Source organism: Sus scrofa, chromosome X, assembly GCF_000003025.6.
Source record: "Sus scrofa isolate TJ Tabasco breed Duroc chromosome X, Sscrofa11.1, whole genome shotgun sequence".
Lineage (NCBI taxonomy): Eukaryota > Metazoa > Chordata > Mammalia > Artiodactyla > Suidae > Sus > Sus scrofa.
The window spans coordinates 79,177,011-79,193,681 of record NC_010461.5 but is presented as its reverse complement, the minus strand read 5'-3'; the positions used below and the strand labels follow the sequence as shown (position 1 = coordinate 79,193,681).

At 36.5% G+C, this 16,671-nt stretch overlaps 1 protein-coding gene across 5 annotated transcripts in view; it reads right to left on the bottom strand.

The window, feature by feature from the left end:
- Positions 1–16,671, bottom strand: part of DIAPH2 (diaphanous related formin 2) — a 918,057-nt gene that overhangs the window by 326,760 nt on the left and 574,626 nt on the right. For all 5 annotated transcript variants that reach the window (XR_002340795.1, XM_021080479.1, XM_021080480.1 and 2 more), the window contains one exon: positions 4,045–4,169. Coding sequence is in view for 4 of the 5 variants with exons in the window: in XM_021080479.1 (XP_020936138.1) it covers positions 4,045–4,169 (125 nt within the window). In the remaining variant the exon portion in view is untranslated. The remainder of the gene's footprint in view (positions 1–4,044; positions 4,170–16,671) is intronic.

Genomic DNA, 16,671 nt, shown 5'->3' with positions numbered 1-16,671 from the left:
GCTTTTTAGACAGTTTAAGATGTAAAGAATGGATCACAACACATTTTCAAGTCTAAAAAGCCTTCTTTGAAGAACAGTCTTTCCTGTTGTTAAAGCAAAGAGAAGTAAAAGTGATGCTTGTATTCAAATGAATGAAAGAAAGACTCAGTCACATGATTGGTCAAAAGACAAAAGCTGCAAAAATAAAAATCCACATATAATGTCAAGTCCAAGAGAATGGGCTTCAGATTGGTACACAGTCCATTCACACTGCTCCTTCTCACCTTCCTCAGCATGGGTTATTTTTGAAAATGTTGAAACAGGATGTGATTCTGAACCTCACCCCCCTCCAATTTCTGCAATGCATGCCAAACACAGACACAGACTACAGAATTCCTGATAATCTTAAAAGACAAAAATAGATGACCCCTCAAAGTCAGTTAATTTAAAACAATGGGGTTATGACAAATAACTTTTCTATGTCTATAAGTCTATATTTTAAAATAAATTCATTTATATCATTTATTTTCTGGAAGTTATCCTTAGACAACCTGAGCTCACTATAAGGACACAGGGATAATTGTGATCATTTTCATCACCAGATATGGAAAATGTTCATCATTTAATGAATAGGAATATTTCTTAGAAGATGAAGTCTAGAAAAATCAGTGTCTGATATATAGTAAACTTTTGATAGGAGTGAATATTATCATTTTTAACTATATATATATATATGGTTATATATACTGTTTTTCAGATATATGGTGTATATATATATGTGTATATATATATATATATATATATATATATATACTCTTTCTCAGATTTTTTCCCCTTGTACCCTTCTTTTTTTTTTTGGATTTCTAGGGCCACACCCACGGCATATGGAAGTTCCCAGGCTAGGGGTCCAATTGGAGCTGTAGCCGAGCCGTGTCTGTGAACAACATACACCACGGCAGTGCTGGATCCTTAACCCACTGAGCAAGGACAGAGATCAAACGTTGTGTCCTAATGGAAGCTAGTCAGATTCATTTATGTTGTGCCACGATGGGAACTCCCCCTTATACCCTTTTTATAACCTTGGGTATTACAAGATATTGAGTATAGTTCCCTGTGCTATACAGCAGGTCCTTATTATTTATCTAAGTTTTATATAGTAGTGCATATATGTTAATCCCAAACTCCAACTGATCCTTCCCCACCCCAAGTTTCTCCTTTGATAATCATAAGTTTTCTGTCTATGAGTCTATATCAGTTTTAAAATAAATTCATTTATATCATTTGTTTTGATTCCAGTTAAAAGCGACATATATTTTTATAACTTACTAAAAAAAGAATAGAGATTCTATTTGAATTTTCAGTACAAACAACTGACTTTAAAATTTCCAACATGGTTATGATGAGCATATTCACAAGAAGAATACAAAGAACTTTGCTTTAAAAAAATTTGAATTGCATATTTCGTTGCCCTCTGGCCATCATTCCACTGCTATAGCACTGAGGCCCTTCTGAAAGCCCAGAGGAGTAGCACTGGTATTCAGTTTTTGAACTCACAGTCCTTATAAGAGAGGTTACATTTAGGTAGGTAAGGTTTCTTTCAAAGCAAACTACCCCCATACTTGTGCCTGTCGTTACTTAATTTAAAGGGCCAGTGACCTGAATCAAAACAATTTATTGGCAGGGGACAGAAACATTGGAAAGATCATCCACTACAAAGAATCCTGTACTAGAAACAGAATCATGGTTCTAATTTTAAAACAGAATCAAGTATCCCACAGTAAAACATCCCTCTCTTTTGGAATTGCCAGAAGAGTAGAAAAAATATTAAATGGACACCAAAATTCATATAAAATATATGCATATGATGATTAGGCATTTTGTTTGTCACTTTCTAGAGGACTGAAACTCTCAAAGGGTATCCAAGGAGTATCCATTCTTCCAAAGCAAGAATAATTGGAGCAACAATTCTATCATTGTAATTTTTCAATTTGGAGTTTTAAACCAACTCAATTCAATATCCTAACTTTTTCTCTAAAATAAATTGCTGTATATTTTATTTTTTTTCTTTTAAAATATGATATGCAAAGTAACAGCCCTATACATTTTAATACAGTTTTCAATCCCCTTGTGGACAAATAGTCACACTTTAGTGACACTTAAATGAAGAATAACCATTCATCTGTAACATACAGATACAGAAGGCTCTGGATTTTCATTTTAAAGTGCTTAATTATCTGCATAAAGAGAGAAATAAAATAAAGAGTCCAGGCCAAGTTCATGAAGGTTTGAAATTACTTTTCTTTTCTAAATGAGCAACAAAGATTCCTCAGTGCTGCAAGCTGTTGTGTGGCCATAAGCCAACTGTAAAGAAAATGTCAAAAAGAACAAGAGGATCAGGAATTAAATAAATTCAACTCTGTGAGACAAGAATCAAAATCAAAAGTTGAAAAATGTAGGTGGTGTTTCCAGCCACAGGATAATATAACAGATTTGAAATAAAGCTCTAATCAGCAACAAAGTTAAACCTTCACATTAAATATTCCAATGTGGGTAGTTATGTAATTCAAGGTTATTTTTGAGGATTTCCTGCCTCTAATCACCCACAAACTAATGTTCTCAATATTTCTATTTATATAAATACTCAGCATGACTAAAGGACCACACAAAATACAGTATTAATTCATGAACCAAAAGACTGAAAATGAAAAATTTTTCCACATAAGTCGAAATTGCCATTCTCAAGTAATTCAAGTTCAGTACCATAACTTCCAAGCTGGGCAGGAAAGAAAGCATATATCAAAGAAGAAAAAGGCAATCAGATTTAACCTTGAAACAAGGTGACAGTCATGTAGTTGTTGAAGGAATTTACTTATTATCAGATAAAGAATTTATAGTATTTATTCTCACTAAAGATAGAAAAAGGTGACTCAATCTGCAGTTCAAGATATTTATTTAAACCCAGAGGAGGAGGATATGGTTCTGACTTTTGAAAACCAAAATAGAAAAAAAAAAAAAAAACAAAAAAACCCCAGCTCTAATGTAGTTTATCTGTAGACACCAGATTTAACATTAAACAATTCCAACTAAATAGTATTTCTCAAGTTTTCCTTTCATATATTTCTGTAACTTATATGAATATACTGTATGTAAAATAGGGATTTGAAAATATTTATGCACCAGGAAATGCTTAATGTTATACAGAGAGCTACTACAATTTATTTAAATACATAATCTACTGATCAATTCCCCTATCTGTCCAACCATGCATCCATTTTATTCTTCCTAACCTTTCAGTCTACTGATATTAGCTATCCTCTGATTGCCCTTGAAAATGCATGTCCCCTCAGAAAATATCTACATATAAGGAGAAAAAAAAAATCTCTGACCAAAAAAAATTCTTCTATTGATCATTTCCTTTAAATAACTGGTTATATAAGGAGAATCTTCATTTTGTTTTGTTTTGATTTAGGTCTAAACAAGCCTCATAACTGGAGTTCCCATCCTGGCTCAGCAGAAACAAATCTGACTAGGAACCATGAGGTTGTATGTTTGATCCCTGGCCTTGCTTGTTTATGGATCTGGCCATGCTGTGAGCTATGGTGTAGGTCGCAGAGGAGGCTCAGATCCTGCTTTGCTGTGGCTAAGGCATGAGCCGACAGCTGTTGCTCGAATTGGACCCCAAGCCGGGGAAAATCCATATGCTGCCAGTGCGGCCCTATAATGCAATATAAATAAATAAATAATGATATACATTAAAAAAAAAATAAACAAGCCTCTTAAGACTTACCTTGCATATCTTGTAGGCCTTCAAATTAAATTCTTCTTTGAGAAATGACATTATTTTCTTATATAATTGTTCCCTTGCCTACTCAATGGTTCTAAACGTCATGAACTAAAATTTATGGTGCTAATATAACAAACAGCCTTTAAACAAATTCATCCAAATTGTGTAAACAGACTGGTAGGTTTAGAACTAACCACAGACAATTAGATAGAGGGACAGACAGACAGACTCATATATAGAAACTAACAAAGAAACAAAATACTTAAATAAATAAAGGATATTGTCATCTTTTCCACAAACTTATCATGCTGATTTTCTGTTTGGGGGAATTGCTTGATGTCACGTTCCAGATGAACTATTTGTTGCTCCATTGCTGCAAGATTGCTCTTGAGAATTTGAGCTGAAACTAAAGAACAATGTGCAAAGTGTTTAGAACATTTTATCAGGTAGTCCACAAAACAATTAAAGGAAAACACTATCAGTTAAAGTATTTTTTTAAATGTGGAGAAGAGTTCCATGAAGTCAACTCATTTTTCTGAATTACTGCTCATAAAAATTCTACTCTCTATGAAATAAGTGAAAATGTAATATACCAAATCATCATGTTTAATATGAGAATGTCATCATTTTATTCAGCCATTAGCACAAATGAATCCATCTCTATTTAAATTTATTGATGGAATTCCTAATATTTCATTCTTTAAAATTTAATTTGAAGATTAAAGAGAAACTAAGGTTCAAAGAGATCCTATCTTATTAAGGCATGTTCTTGGCTATATAAATGATTTAAAGTTAAATTATATAAAAGGATCAAACATTTTTCTTTTGTTGAAACATCCTGATTTTTACAAACCAATATCTCTGGTAAAAGTTCCTGTCTTTAGTACATTTCATGCCCATAGAAACATGAAAAATAACTGTTGATACTGAGGATTTAGAGCTAAATGAAAGGAACACATATGCGCATACACACCCACAAAGCTTCAATGCACACTCAAATGCTATCATTACTTGCTTTAATTACCCCTAACATTCTCTGCACTTTTCTTTTCTCTCCCAATTGGCAACCAATAATTTTAAGTAATTTTAAGTATTGTATTCAAACTGCTCCTCAATACATGCACACTTTCCAGATCTCTCATGATGCTTTCTTTTCACAGAGGTATTTTTTTTTTTTTTTTTAGCTTTCACTATTTTATAGATACTCTATTACTATATTACTGCCAATTATGTATGAAGACACTTCTGGAAATATCAAAAGCATTTGTCAAGGTTCTAGTTGAAAAGATGAGGTAAGTATTAGAATCTGATAGGTAGCCTGTGGCATTGATTTTTAAATTCAGGCCTCGGAAACACAGTTCTTTTCATTAAAGGACCATGAAACAGAAATACAATAATATTCCAATTATTTTTTTTAAAGTAAATTTCAGTCTCATTCAGAGGCAAATAAGAATTACAATGAAAAATTCAAGAGGCTCACAAAAAAAAAAAAAAAAAAAAAAAAACCCTGGCAAATTTCAGCCAAAGTCTTCTGATGCAAATTCATCACACTGACATGAACACCTTTATAACTCAATGAGGAGAAATTGCCGTAAATATATACGGAAGTTCAAGGGACTGAAAATCAAACACCAACACTAAAGATGAATTATTTTTTTCTATTAATCTGTCAGTTCAAATAGCTATATCCAATTTAGTTCCATTTGTTTAGAGCTGACAAGCTTGAAAATTACTCTTTATTGGAGAAGTAGAAGAGAGTTTTGTCTTGCCAAAAATTTGCTAATGGCTCAGCAATCATTGCTTGCTTTATTTAAAGGATGAGTTTGCTGTGGAGGAAATCATTCTCTCTGACTTGAACTTGAATTTTTTCACTTGGGTTTTTCCAGGAGATTCTTGGTAAGTGGTCAAAAGGTTTCTCCATTCCCATGGGCTTGATTGAAAAACTGAAGGTATGGAGTTCCTGTTGTGGCTCAGTGGTTAACGAACCTGACTAGTATCCATGAGTATGAAGGTTCATCCCTGACCTTGCTCAGTGGGTTAAGGATCTGGTGTTGCTGTGAACTGTGGTGCAGCTTGCAGATGCGGCTCGGATCTGGCGTGGCTATGGCTGTGGTGTAGGCCAGCAGCTACAGCTCTGATTGGAGCCCTAACGTAGGAACTTCTATATGCTGAGGGTGCAGTCCTAAAAAAAAAAAAAAACCTGAAGATATGAATTTGACAAGTTGTTTGTGTTATTTAGGCTACACAGAAGAAATAAGCTCATGACAGCTTTTTGCAGTAAACAAAATGTGTCCAAAGGCTAGGTTTAAGTCACAATAGTAATCCTCCTACTAAAAAGCTAGAGTAATTCCAGTAGTAAAAAAGGGGATGATGAGAATTCTTCTGCTTGTTCAATAAAGAAACAGCCTAATCTAGTTGCTATGAACACAAAAGTCTAGATATATAACTCAAATAACAAGAGACATTATTTTTATCTAGTGAAATTGTTTTTATGCTAAAATTGGATCCTGAATAAAACAGTATTTTCTAGACATCTGTCCTCCTCAATTTCACATGTGGAATCCTTAGTCCTCTATAAATCCCTCCAGAGTTTTAGACCAAATTCTCTAGCATTTACAGATACCTTGGTTTGCTTAAGTGATCTTCCACATAACACCTCCTGCTTTAAATGAGAATTACTTTTCTTTCAGGTACCTGAACAAAGTGTCCATTATAAGACTTCAAACTACTTACATGTTAAGACCTCTATCTAATACTTTGCTTTTTCCTCAGCACTTATCAATAAATAGTTTGTTGAATGAATATGTATATTTTGAGACGTTTTGATTTGGATTTAAATGAATGCCCACTTATGCAACTGATTATGCAGGTGGAAGTTAGATACAACCATAGTGACTAGAAGTTAGCATGTCAATTATTACGTGACTATGAAAAGGAAGCAGGAAGTGAAGTGTCTAATGATAGGTAGAGGAGGTAGGGTTGCAGGGGATGTTTAGACAAAGGAGAAAGTGAGAAACTGACATAAGGAAGAGAAGTGAGGGGCACCTTTTCTTTTTATGGTTCTCTACTCTCCCCCTCTAATAAATTATTAAAATTAGGCCTGAACAAAAGAAAATAAAACACTGGAGATGTCATAATCCAAGGGTTTTAGCCCACATGCAAACTGATGGCTGCAAAAAAGGAAGAATACATTATATAAAATGTATCTCCTTAAATTGGTAGAAGTATGGTATCTTAGAGTCGGAAGTGACATTAGAAGGGATTTGAACCAGCCTCTCAAATTTTAAAAGCTCAGGTTACACAGCATCATAATCTACGAACCCAGAAAACAGAGCCTAAGGCAAAGCTTGCATGTTATAGCCTGACTGGGCAGGAGGGTCAGGCATGATGCCATGGCAACAGGCCTGAGGCAAAAGAGGAGAAAGCAAATGCAAGAGAGGAAGTTACTGAACTGGCCATAGCTTTACAAAAACTACAGCTGGTTGCTTAGTGTCTCAGGTTGTCTCCATCAGGGCCAACTTCACGGGCATGTGACTTGTGCAGTCACATGTGCCTCAGGCTTATAAGTGCCCTGCACTTTGCCAAATGTTTTGTTGTCATCATTTTGAAATGATTAGTAATTTTTTAACTGAGGCTCTGCAATTTCATTGTGCACTTGGGTGCCCTAATCCTGTAGTCAGTCCTGGTCTCTAGATAAGGTAAATGAAGCAACTCCAACCTGGAAGAGTTGGTTAAAGGGGTTAAGCAGTTCACCTGCTGGCTCCTTGTCATTTCCTATTCTCTCGCTGGTGAGATTTGGTTTCAAGGGGTGTAAACTCCTACGTCTGGCTAGCGAGCAAGACAAGTGGCCCAGGCTTGGAGGTGGGGCACTGGCACAGAATGGGTGCCCAGGGAATCTATGGTGGAGCTAAACTAGATCCAAAACAGAGGATTCACTCTATCCCCAAGCAGCTTATTTACTTTTTGACAGCTGACAGAATTAGAAACCATTTTATTTACTTATAATTAAAATCAGCCTACTTGAATTCTTCCTACCCATTAGTCCTTATTTTGCCTTGAAGCAACACTGCTCCAGTCTACTGCCTATTCTACAGGAAATCTCCTTAGTCTGCCCCAACTACAAACTGCCAGTTCCTTCAACTAGTCCTCATAAGACACAAGGGTTAGTCATTACTTATGCTCCTAAGTAATAACTAGCATTTACTGAGTACTTCCTACGACTAGTTGAGTTACTTTAAGCCAGACACGTAGCTTCTCTGGGTTATCATTTCCCAATTTGCAAAATAAAGATGATAATACCTTACTTAAAGGGTAGTCATTCAAGGTAAATGGATTGATAAATAAAAAGTTTCTATCATTGTAACAGGTACCTAATAGGTAATCTATAAATATTCATTTCATATACCACTATCCTTCCCACTATACCTTCCAACAACAAATTCCTACTATAAATGTGCCGCCAAGAATTAAACAACAATTTAGATGTAAAATGAAGAACAAATAAGCAGTTATTCCATACCTGCTACCTCACTGTGGCCTGATTTAATACAGGTCCTCTTTCTAATGAAGAGAATTAAACTTAGATTGTGTTTACAGGGTCCATGGAATTTTAGGTCTGAGAGGCAGTGACAATTATACTAATGAACAGCCAATTTGTTAGAGATATTAGCAAGTTTCAAATTTAAAGAACATCTTTGCAAATTAAAACCTGTGCAGTAGTCTGTATTTCTCTGGAGACATTTAAAAGTTACTTACTTAGCTTTTCTAGACATGTCTAAAAGATAACAACTTTTTTTTTTAAAAGTGTTAAACAGAATTAACATGTGTTTACCTGCCTAATTATTTGCCTTGAATACATCTGCTTCAATTTTAAAAGTTAGGAGACAATGTCGATTATGTAACTAATTAGATCCTAGCCTACATTACTTCTAATACGTCTTCAGGTTGTGTGTGTGTGTGAGACAGAAATACATATATATTTTATATATATAATATATATTTTATATTATATACACATACGCACACACACACACATATATATATATTTTACCCAAAGTGATGGGGTGAGGAGATGCAGAGCACCTGCAGTTCCAGGAACATTCAAACACCAAAGTGTGTTAGAAACGCTTGTGTACTGCATAGCTCCAGCCTCAGAGTATGTGAGTATATTTTTGTGCCTGTCATTATATTAGTTCACTAATATAAATTAAGGAGTCTTTAATGACAGTGCAAACATTTTCTATCTGGGTAAATTCCCACTACAGGCACTTTCAATGACAGATTAGTCAGTCTGGTGGCACTTTAATTTTCTTCTCCCATTTCATTTTTTACATCTACTACTGAATTACTGAATCTGAATTATAACACTAAAAAATTAAATTATAGCTATCGGGTTCTTTATTATAGCTTTCTTCCTTGTACTCCATAAATAACCTTTTAGGTTCAGAATACCCTCTTGAGTTATATGTAGGGAGAAACTTTGCCCACAAATCTTATTTATCTACTTACTTCAGTTGAAAAATATACATACAGTACTTCTTTCCCGGCTTCAAGCTAATATGTGAGAATGGACCGATCTTCACTCAGAACATTTTAAATGGCAGATTTGCTCCAATTCATAATTTCAAGACAAGTGTAGGATAAATATTTTAAGTGAGATTTTATATGGAAAAACTATTTAATTCCATAGTACATAAGAGAACTGATATGCAATTAAGGAAGAAAACTCACAGTACTCTGTTGACATCTTCTAGACCCTGGACAGAATGTTTAATTTTATGTAAATATAAAAGGTTTTCCAGGAACTTGAAGAATTTCTCTGAATTAAATTTTTCATTAATTTTAACCATTGACAAAGTAACTGAGTACTTCTTAACACCTTTGCTTTAGGAAAGGCCAAGTAAAAATTTACTCTTGCAAGCCTATATGTGAATAGGCCCAATGATTATAAGCACCTTGTATTTTCTTTAACTGAATAGATTGAGTTGAAGAATTACTATCAGCAGAGTGGCACAACATTAAAATGACTCATCCAGAAAGCATATGTAAAAAAGAAAAGTACATTACAAGCAGTCTGAACAATAGGCACCATTGTATTCTTTCTCTAGTACATTTATAAGTTAATAGTTTCATTTTATATGAGTGCTATACACGGAAATGAAGCAAATGTGTTTCTATAATAACAAGAGCAAAGGCTTAGCACTGTGGGCTTCTCAGGCCTTTAAAGAAAATGAGTGGTAAATGGCACAATTAAGAAATTCCTATAATTTAAAAAAAAAACTGTTAGAAAATGACTTTTTTTTCTTCTTTTTGCCATTTCTTGGGCTGCTCCCGCGGCATATGGAGGTTCCCAGGCTAGGGGTCCAATTGGAGCTGTAGCTGCCCGCCTACGCCAGAGCCACAGCAACATGGGATCCGAGCCACCGTATGAGACCTATACCATAGCTCAAGGCAACGCCAGATCGTTAACCCACTGAGCAAGGGCAGGGACTGAACCCACAACCTCATGGTTCCTAGTCGGATTCATTAACCACTGCGCCACCACGGGAACTCCTTTTTTTTTTTTTTTTTTTTTTTTGTCTTTTTAGGGCCATACCTGAAGTATATGGAAGTTTCCAGGCTAAGGGTTTAATCTGAGCTGTAGCCGCAGGCCTACACCACACCCACTGCAACACCAGATCAGAGCCGTGTCTGAGACCTATGACCTACACCACAGCTCACGGCAAACGGGATCCTTAACCCACTGAGCGAGGCCAGGGATCAAACCCAAAACCTCATGGTTCCTAGTCGGATTTGTTAACCACTGAGCCACGACGGGAACTGAAAATGACTTTCTTAGGAGAAAAAAAATCATTACAGTGTCACCTTAACAGAAAACACAATTTAACTAGCATCCTTATTAAATGACATTTCAACACATGTGTCCTCACTGTGTGTTCATGAGACCTCACTTGCCCCTGAACATGTGCCGTTGAGGATAGGGTGAAGGTTTTCTCAATTGTATCCATAATATGGCCTGAATTAATGCTGAGAGCAGAGGAACATCCATTACAAAACATGAAAATTACTTTATAAACCATATACATGTTTAAACAAAAACTTTGCTAAGAATATGTCACTGTCTGAGTTGATGCATTTGTACAAGTTCTCAGCCTGCAAACCTCAGTCTGAATGTTTTGTTTGTTGTTTTGGGATTTTTTTTTTAAAAGAAAGAAATAGGGCTTTCTAAAAGAAAAGACAAAACAAACAAACAAACAAACAAAAACCCCCAAACCAAAACACTCCTTACTAATAACCATGGAAGGCTTGGTCCAAGGAGAACTGGGGTAAAGGAGGAGAGAGAAAAAGTTTAAAACCTTCTGAATAATGACTTGCAGCCCCAAATTCTGCAGCCTAACCACTGACCCACCAGCAATGGACAGTCCAGCTGCCAGTGAAGTACTGAGTTCTTTCACCTCCTATCTCTTCTGCAACTGTTATTCCGCCTACAGCAAGGAATATGTGTGAATTTTTAAATCAAAGACTAAAAAACAAACTGAAATTTCCTACTCTTGTTGACAGTCTTAGCTCAAGGCCAGGATTGGGAGGTACAGATGCAAGCAGAAGCTTCTATAAAGTGATGCTGGATATAGTCTTGTTGGAATAGTTTGTTCTTGTTATGAAGACTCTTTTTGTAAAGCTCATTTGTTTTTCTTATGCTAAAAGATCTCTTACTCGTCTGCATCTCCAAATGGAGTAATTTTTTTTTTTTTTTTTTTTTTTTTTTGGTCTTTTTGCCATTTCTTGGGCTGCTCCCTCGGCATATGGAGGTTCCCAGGCTTGGGGTTGAATTGGAGCTGTAGCCTCCGGCCTATGCCAGAGCCACAGTAACGCGGGATCCGAGCCGCCTCTACGACCTACACCACAGCTCACGGCAACGCCGGATTGTTAACCCACTGAGCAAGGGCAGGGACTGAACCCGCAACCTCATGGTTCCTAGTCGGATTCGTTAACCACTGCACCACGACGGGAACTCAAGTGGAGTAATTTTGATGGGTCAAGTTATGTCTTTTTTGAATTGAGGCTGGGCTATACTGAATCATCCTCCCCTGGGGATTTTATGTAAATGGCTGGAATGGTATTCTCCTTAACAAAAAAGCTTGGAAGTTCCCATAGGGGCTCAGTGGTTGACAGATCCGACTAGGAACCATGAAGTTGCAGGTTCGATTCCTGGCCTTGCTCAGTGGGTTAATGATCCAGCGTTGCCGTGAGCAGCTGTGGTGTAGGTCGCAGCCGCAGCTTGGATCCCGCGTTGCTGTGGCTCTGGTGTAGGCCAGCGACTACAGCTCCGATTCGAACCCTAGCCTGGGACCCTCCATATGCCACAGGAGTGGCCCAAGAAATGGCAAAAAGACAAAAAGACAAAAAAAAAAAAAAAAAGCTTGCCACAAGCTTCAGATACTGATAAATCCTTTATGACAATCCATTACTGTCAAGTTCATGGAATACATTCTTCTTTTGCCTTGGAATCAGAACATTAGCAGTAAAAGGGACCCTTATGAAAGGAGGCTATTTAATAATAGCTATAATAGTAGGCCTTAAAAATAAATTAGTAAAATTATGGAAAATGTGTAAAATGTAAACTTGATTAAAACTAGGAGGGACAAAAGTCTTAATTTACAAAATCTGAAATTACCTGTTCGTTTAGTTTTGAGCTATAATAAATACTACTGGAAAAGTTTAAAAAATGTGAAAAGCAACTATATTCAATATTGTCACAGTTCTGATAAACTAGGTGTGAGAAATGAGCACTGTCTTTTTCCCCATAGCAAAATAAGTATCAGCTTCTTGATTAAGCATTCACAAATGTTTTTATCTGTGCAATCATGTAATGGCAACTTTACTAACACTCTCACTTCTGGTATATTATACCCTTAATAAGGTACAAATATTATATGGACTGATGAACCATTTGGAATACTTTCTTCCACATGTTATTTGGCAAGAATTAAATAGATGTAAATAGTGTCATCATAAAGCTATAATGCTATATTAAAAGAATGTTAGCCTTCTTGAGTGTAATTTTTGTGACTGTGCTCAAATTATCAATGAATGCATTCCTGAACTCATTAGGGAAATTAATGGGACTATGTGGTTTCCCAGTTATTCTTGCACTTGACTGGGTTTTCTGGAAAAAAATCTAATGCACGAAGTCCACAAGTTTGTATACAAAGCCATTAACTTTCACCCAAGCTGAATGCAGGTTGTCATGAGGTCAGTGTCAAAGCTGAGGTCATAACGCTGGCGTCACCAGAGTCCCTTCCACATTAGTGCTGTTCAGACTGGCAGTTCTACCTGGTAGTAGGGCTACAAGTCAGGTTGGAAGGGTATAGAAAGCTTATGGTTACATTTTTGTTATTCATTAATGGACTGTGGATACTAACAGGATTACTGTATGCTCACAGACAAGAGATTGGCAATGCAGACTAAACAAATTAGAGGATATAATAATTTTCTAAGTTCCTCATCACTGAAATTAGTCCATAAATAAAGCAGGGTTTTATCTGGGTGTTACCATAAATCTACTACGTCTTAAATATTTTTGCCCAACAACAATGGATTTAAAGGGGAAATGAGGGAGTTCCTATTGTGGTTCAGTGGGTTAAGAACCCAACTAGTATCCATGAGGATGTGGGTTCGATCCCTGGCCACGCTCAGTGGGTTAAGGATCAGGCATTGCCATGAGCTGTGGTATAGGTCGCGATGTGGCTTCGATCCTGAGTTGCTGTGGCTGTGGCATAGGCTGGCTGTTGCAGCTCCGATTTGACCCTAGCCTGGGAACTTCCATATGCCATGGGTGCAGCCCTAAAAAGAAAAAAAAAAAAAGAGGACATGAGGTTTGGAAGGTAAGTGGGGCCTTTGAGACCAAAATAAGGAGTTTAGGTTTCACCCTAAGAGTAATGGGAATGCACTAAAGGGCTTTTAGCAGCTGAGAGGTTGATTGAAGTTACAGTTTAAACCATATTAAACTCTGGCAGCTATGTGGTGAATGGGGGGAAGGAGTCAAGAATAGAAAAGGGGAGAAGAGTTAAGAAACAATGATTATGGTCAAGACTGGAGATGATGGTGGCTTGGATTAGAGTAACCAAAGATGAATGCAGTATGTATTTTATTTCATTTTGTTTTATTTTTCCTTTTCCAGCTGCACCTGTGATATATATATGTAAGTTCCCAGGCCAGGGATCAAATCTGAGCTACAGCTATGACCTATGCCACAGCAGCAGCAACATCAGATCATTAACCCACTGTGCCACAGTGGAAACTCCTTGCAGTATGTATTTTAGAAGTAGAGCTGACTGGGCTTGAATGGGTGAAATGTGAGAGGTAAGGAAGAAGGAATTATTGAAAATGATTTCTGGGTTTCTGGTATGAACAAAGGAAACGGAGACGTGGGGAGAGGAGATTTGTGAGGAATGTGCAAAGGTTGATTTAGCTTGGGACCTATTTAGTTTTCAATTGTATGAAGCATCCAAGTTGAGATTGCAAATAGGCAATTGTATATATGGATCTGGAGCTCAGAAGAGAGGTCTGACACAAGAAATAAAGAGGTATTTGCCTACAGATCCAACTTCAGTTATATTACAATGATATAATTTAGTCTACAGTTAGTTCTCTGGCTATATAAATCTAGGAAATAATTCCTGCATCCTTGACTCATTCCAAGTACAAACATTTCTAGATGTTGTGTAAGGTCATCTTCCTCTGGGCTATGCTTATAATTTATTTCTATTTTTCTTCTTTACTTTGCTGTGAGTTACTCTAAACTTGCGTAGGTACCATGGATATTCCTATTAAGCCTTTTTTTTTTCTTTTTTTTCCCAAACATCTTGCTGTTATCTTAAAACAAATGTTGCCAATAACAACCACACAGCTAATTGCATTTGGAAGTGGAGAAAGTACACTAAATAAAAAAGCTGCAGGTCTTTAAAGCACAGTCATGAAAATGTTTGCCCAGATGTCCTTACAAGAAGAAGGAGAAATTTAAAAGACCCAATTACTTTTCCTTCATAGCATACATAATTGGTACACTAACACTGGTACAGGGGTAAGGGTTAAGGGTGGTTTAGCCAATACAAGACAAAGTAGGTCTCATCTTTGTTCCCTGTCTCCAACTGGCTCCACTTGAGATATTCATGATAAGCATGTCTTCTTCCTGCCTGTAGCTCTACAGTTTTCTTTTAGGGTATACACATTTCTAGCTTTCACTGTGGGTTGTTTTTCTTCAAATGCTTGTTGCAAATAATTGCAGGGTTTCTTATCAGTGAACTGTTCTTTTAAGGCTAACAGCAATGCTTACCTGTATTTTAATCAGAGTGGAACAATAAAATTACTACTCCTGAGCATACTAAGTAAAATGGGATGCTGCACACATCTGCTTTAGTCGCCATGTCAGTGATTCTGTTGCTGCCCTGGATGTGATAAAGTCCTAAAAGCCTTCTAAAGTCCTTCTCTCCTTTATTTTTATTTTTTAATATTTTTAAAGAATTTCACCTTCCATTAATTTCAAAAGGTCCATCGTTGTCCCTCCAGTTAGTCAGCAAGTTACATTTGCTACTATAATCTCTAGCCTTAGTATGCTAAAAAAAGGTTTAAGAACTATGATCCTTTTACCCAGGTTAGTTTGATGACTTGCAAAGGATTTGGAGATCTTCTATGGAGCCAGTAATGGATAAGAAAATTCAAATAAGAATTCCACCCAAATGATCATTACTTTTAACTGTGGACAACTAGAAACAAACATTCATTATGTAGGTCTTATCAACTTTCCACCAAAACCAAAAACACTTAACTATTTCAGTATTAAAAATAGATGGCTGTGTAAAAGTTGAAGAATAAAATTTTTTAAAACTGTGATCACAGGAAATTCTAACAATGACACACAAACAACCTGATGGCATACAACCTTTTGTCATACTTCCTGACAAAAGAGATTTAGGCCCACATATCACATATATTCTTCCAAAATAGTTTTTCTCGTAGCTCAAACAAGCCAAACGTTATAAAACCTATTTTTTTTTTTCTTTTTGGGGCATAACCTTTAGCATATGGAAGTTCCCAGGCTAGGGTTTGAATCAGAGCTGCAGCTGTGTCCTATACCACAGCCACAGCAATGCAGGATCTAAGCCGCATCTGTGACCTACACCACAGCTCACAGGCAATGCTGGATCTTTAACATAAAGAGTGAGTCCAGGGATCAAACTTGAGTCCTCATGGATACTAGTTGGATTCTTAACCCACTGAGCCACAACAGGAACTCTGCAAAAGATGTCTTAAAACTTTATTACCTACTTTGAGAAAATTATATCATTCCATCAGTCTCCTGCAAGAGGAAACATACTAGTTTGGAATAAAACAGTCCCTCTCCCTTCTAAATTAAATGGAATTCTTGAACAGAAACTGTGGGTTTTATCAAAAAGAAGCAAAAGACAAAAAAGGAAAAGTAGGGAGTTCCTGTTGCTGCTCAGCAGGTTATGACCCCAACTACTATCCATGAGGACTCAGGTTTGATTCCTGGCCTCGCTCAGTGGGTTAAGGATCCAGCATTGCCTTGAGCTATGATGTAGGTCACAGACATGGCTCAGATCCTGCATTGCTATGGCTGTGGTGTAGGCCAGCAGCTGCAGCTACAATTCAACCCCTACCTGGGAACTTCCAAAGGCCATGATTGCGGCACTAAAAAGCAAACAAAACAAACAAACAAACAAACAAAATTTATGCTCCATATTGGGAAAAAAAAACTAATATTACCACTTCTCATTTTGTTGTTTTTGTTTTCCCTTCCCTGCTTTATTGAGATATAATTGACCTCTTCCATTGTGTAAGTTTAAGTATACTGATATGTCTATTTGACACATTTTTATATTGCAAAA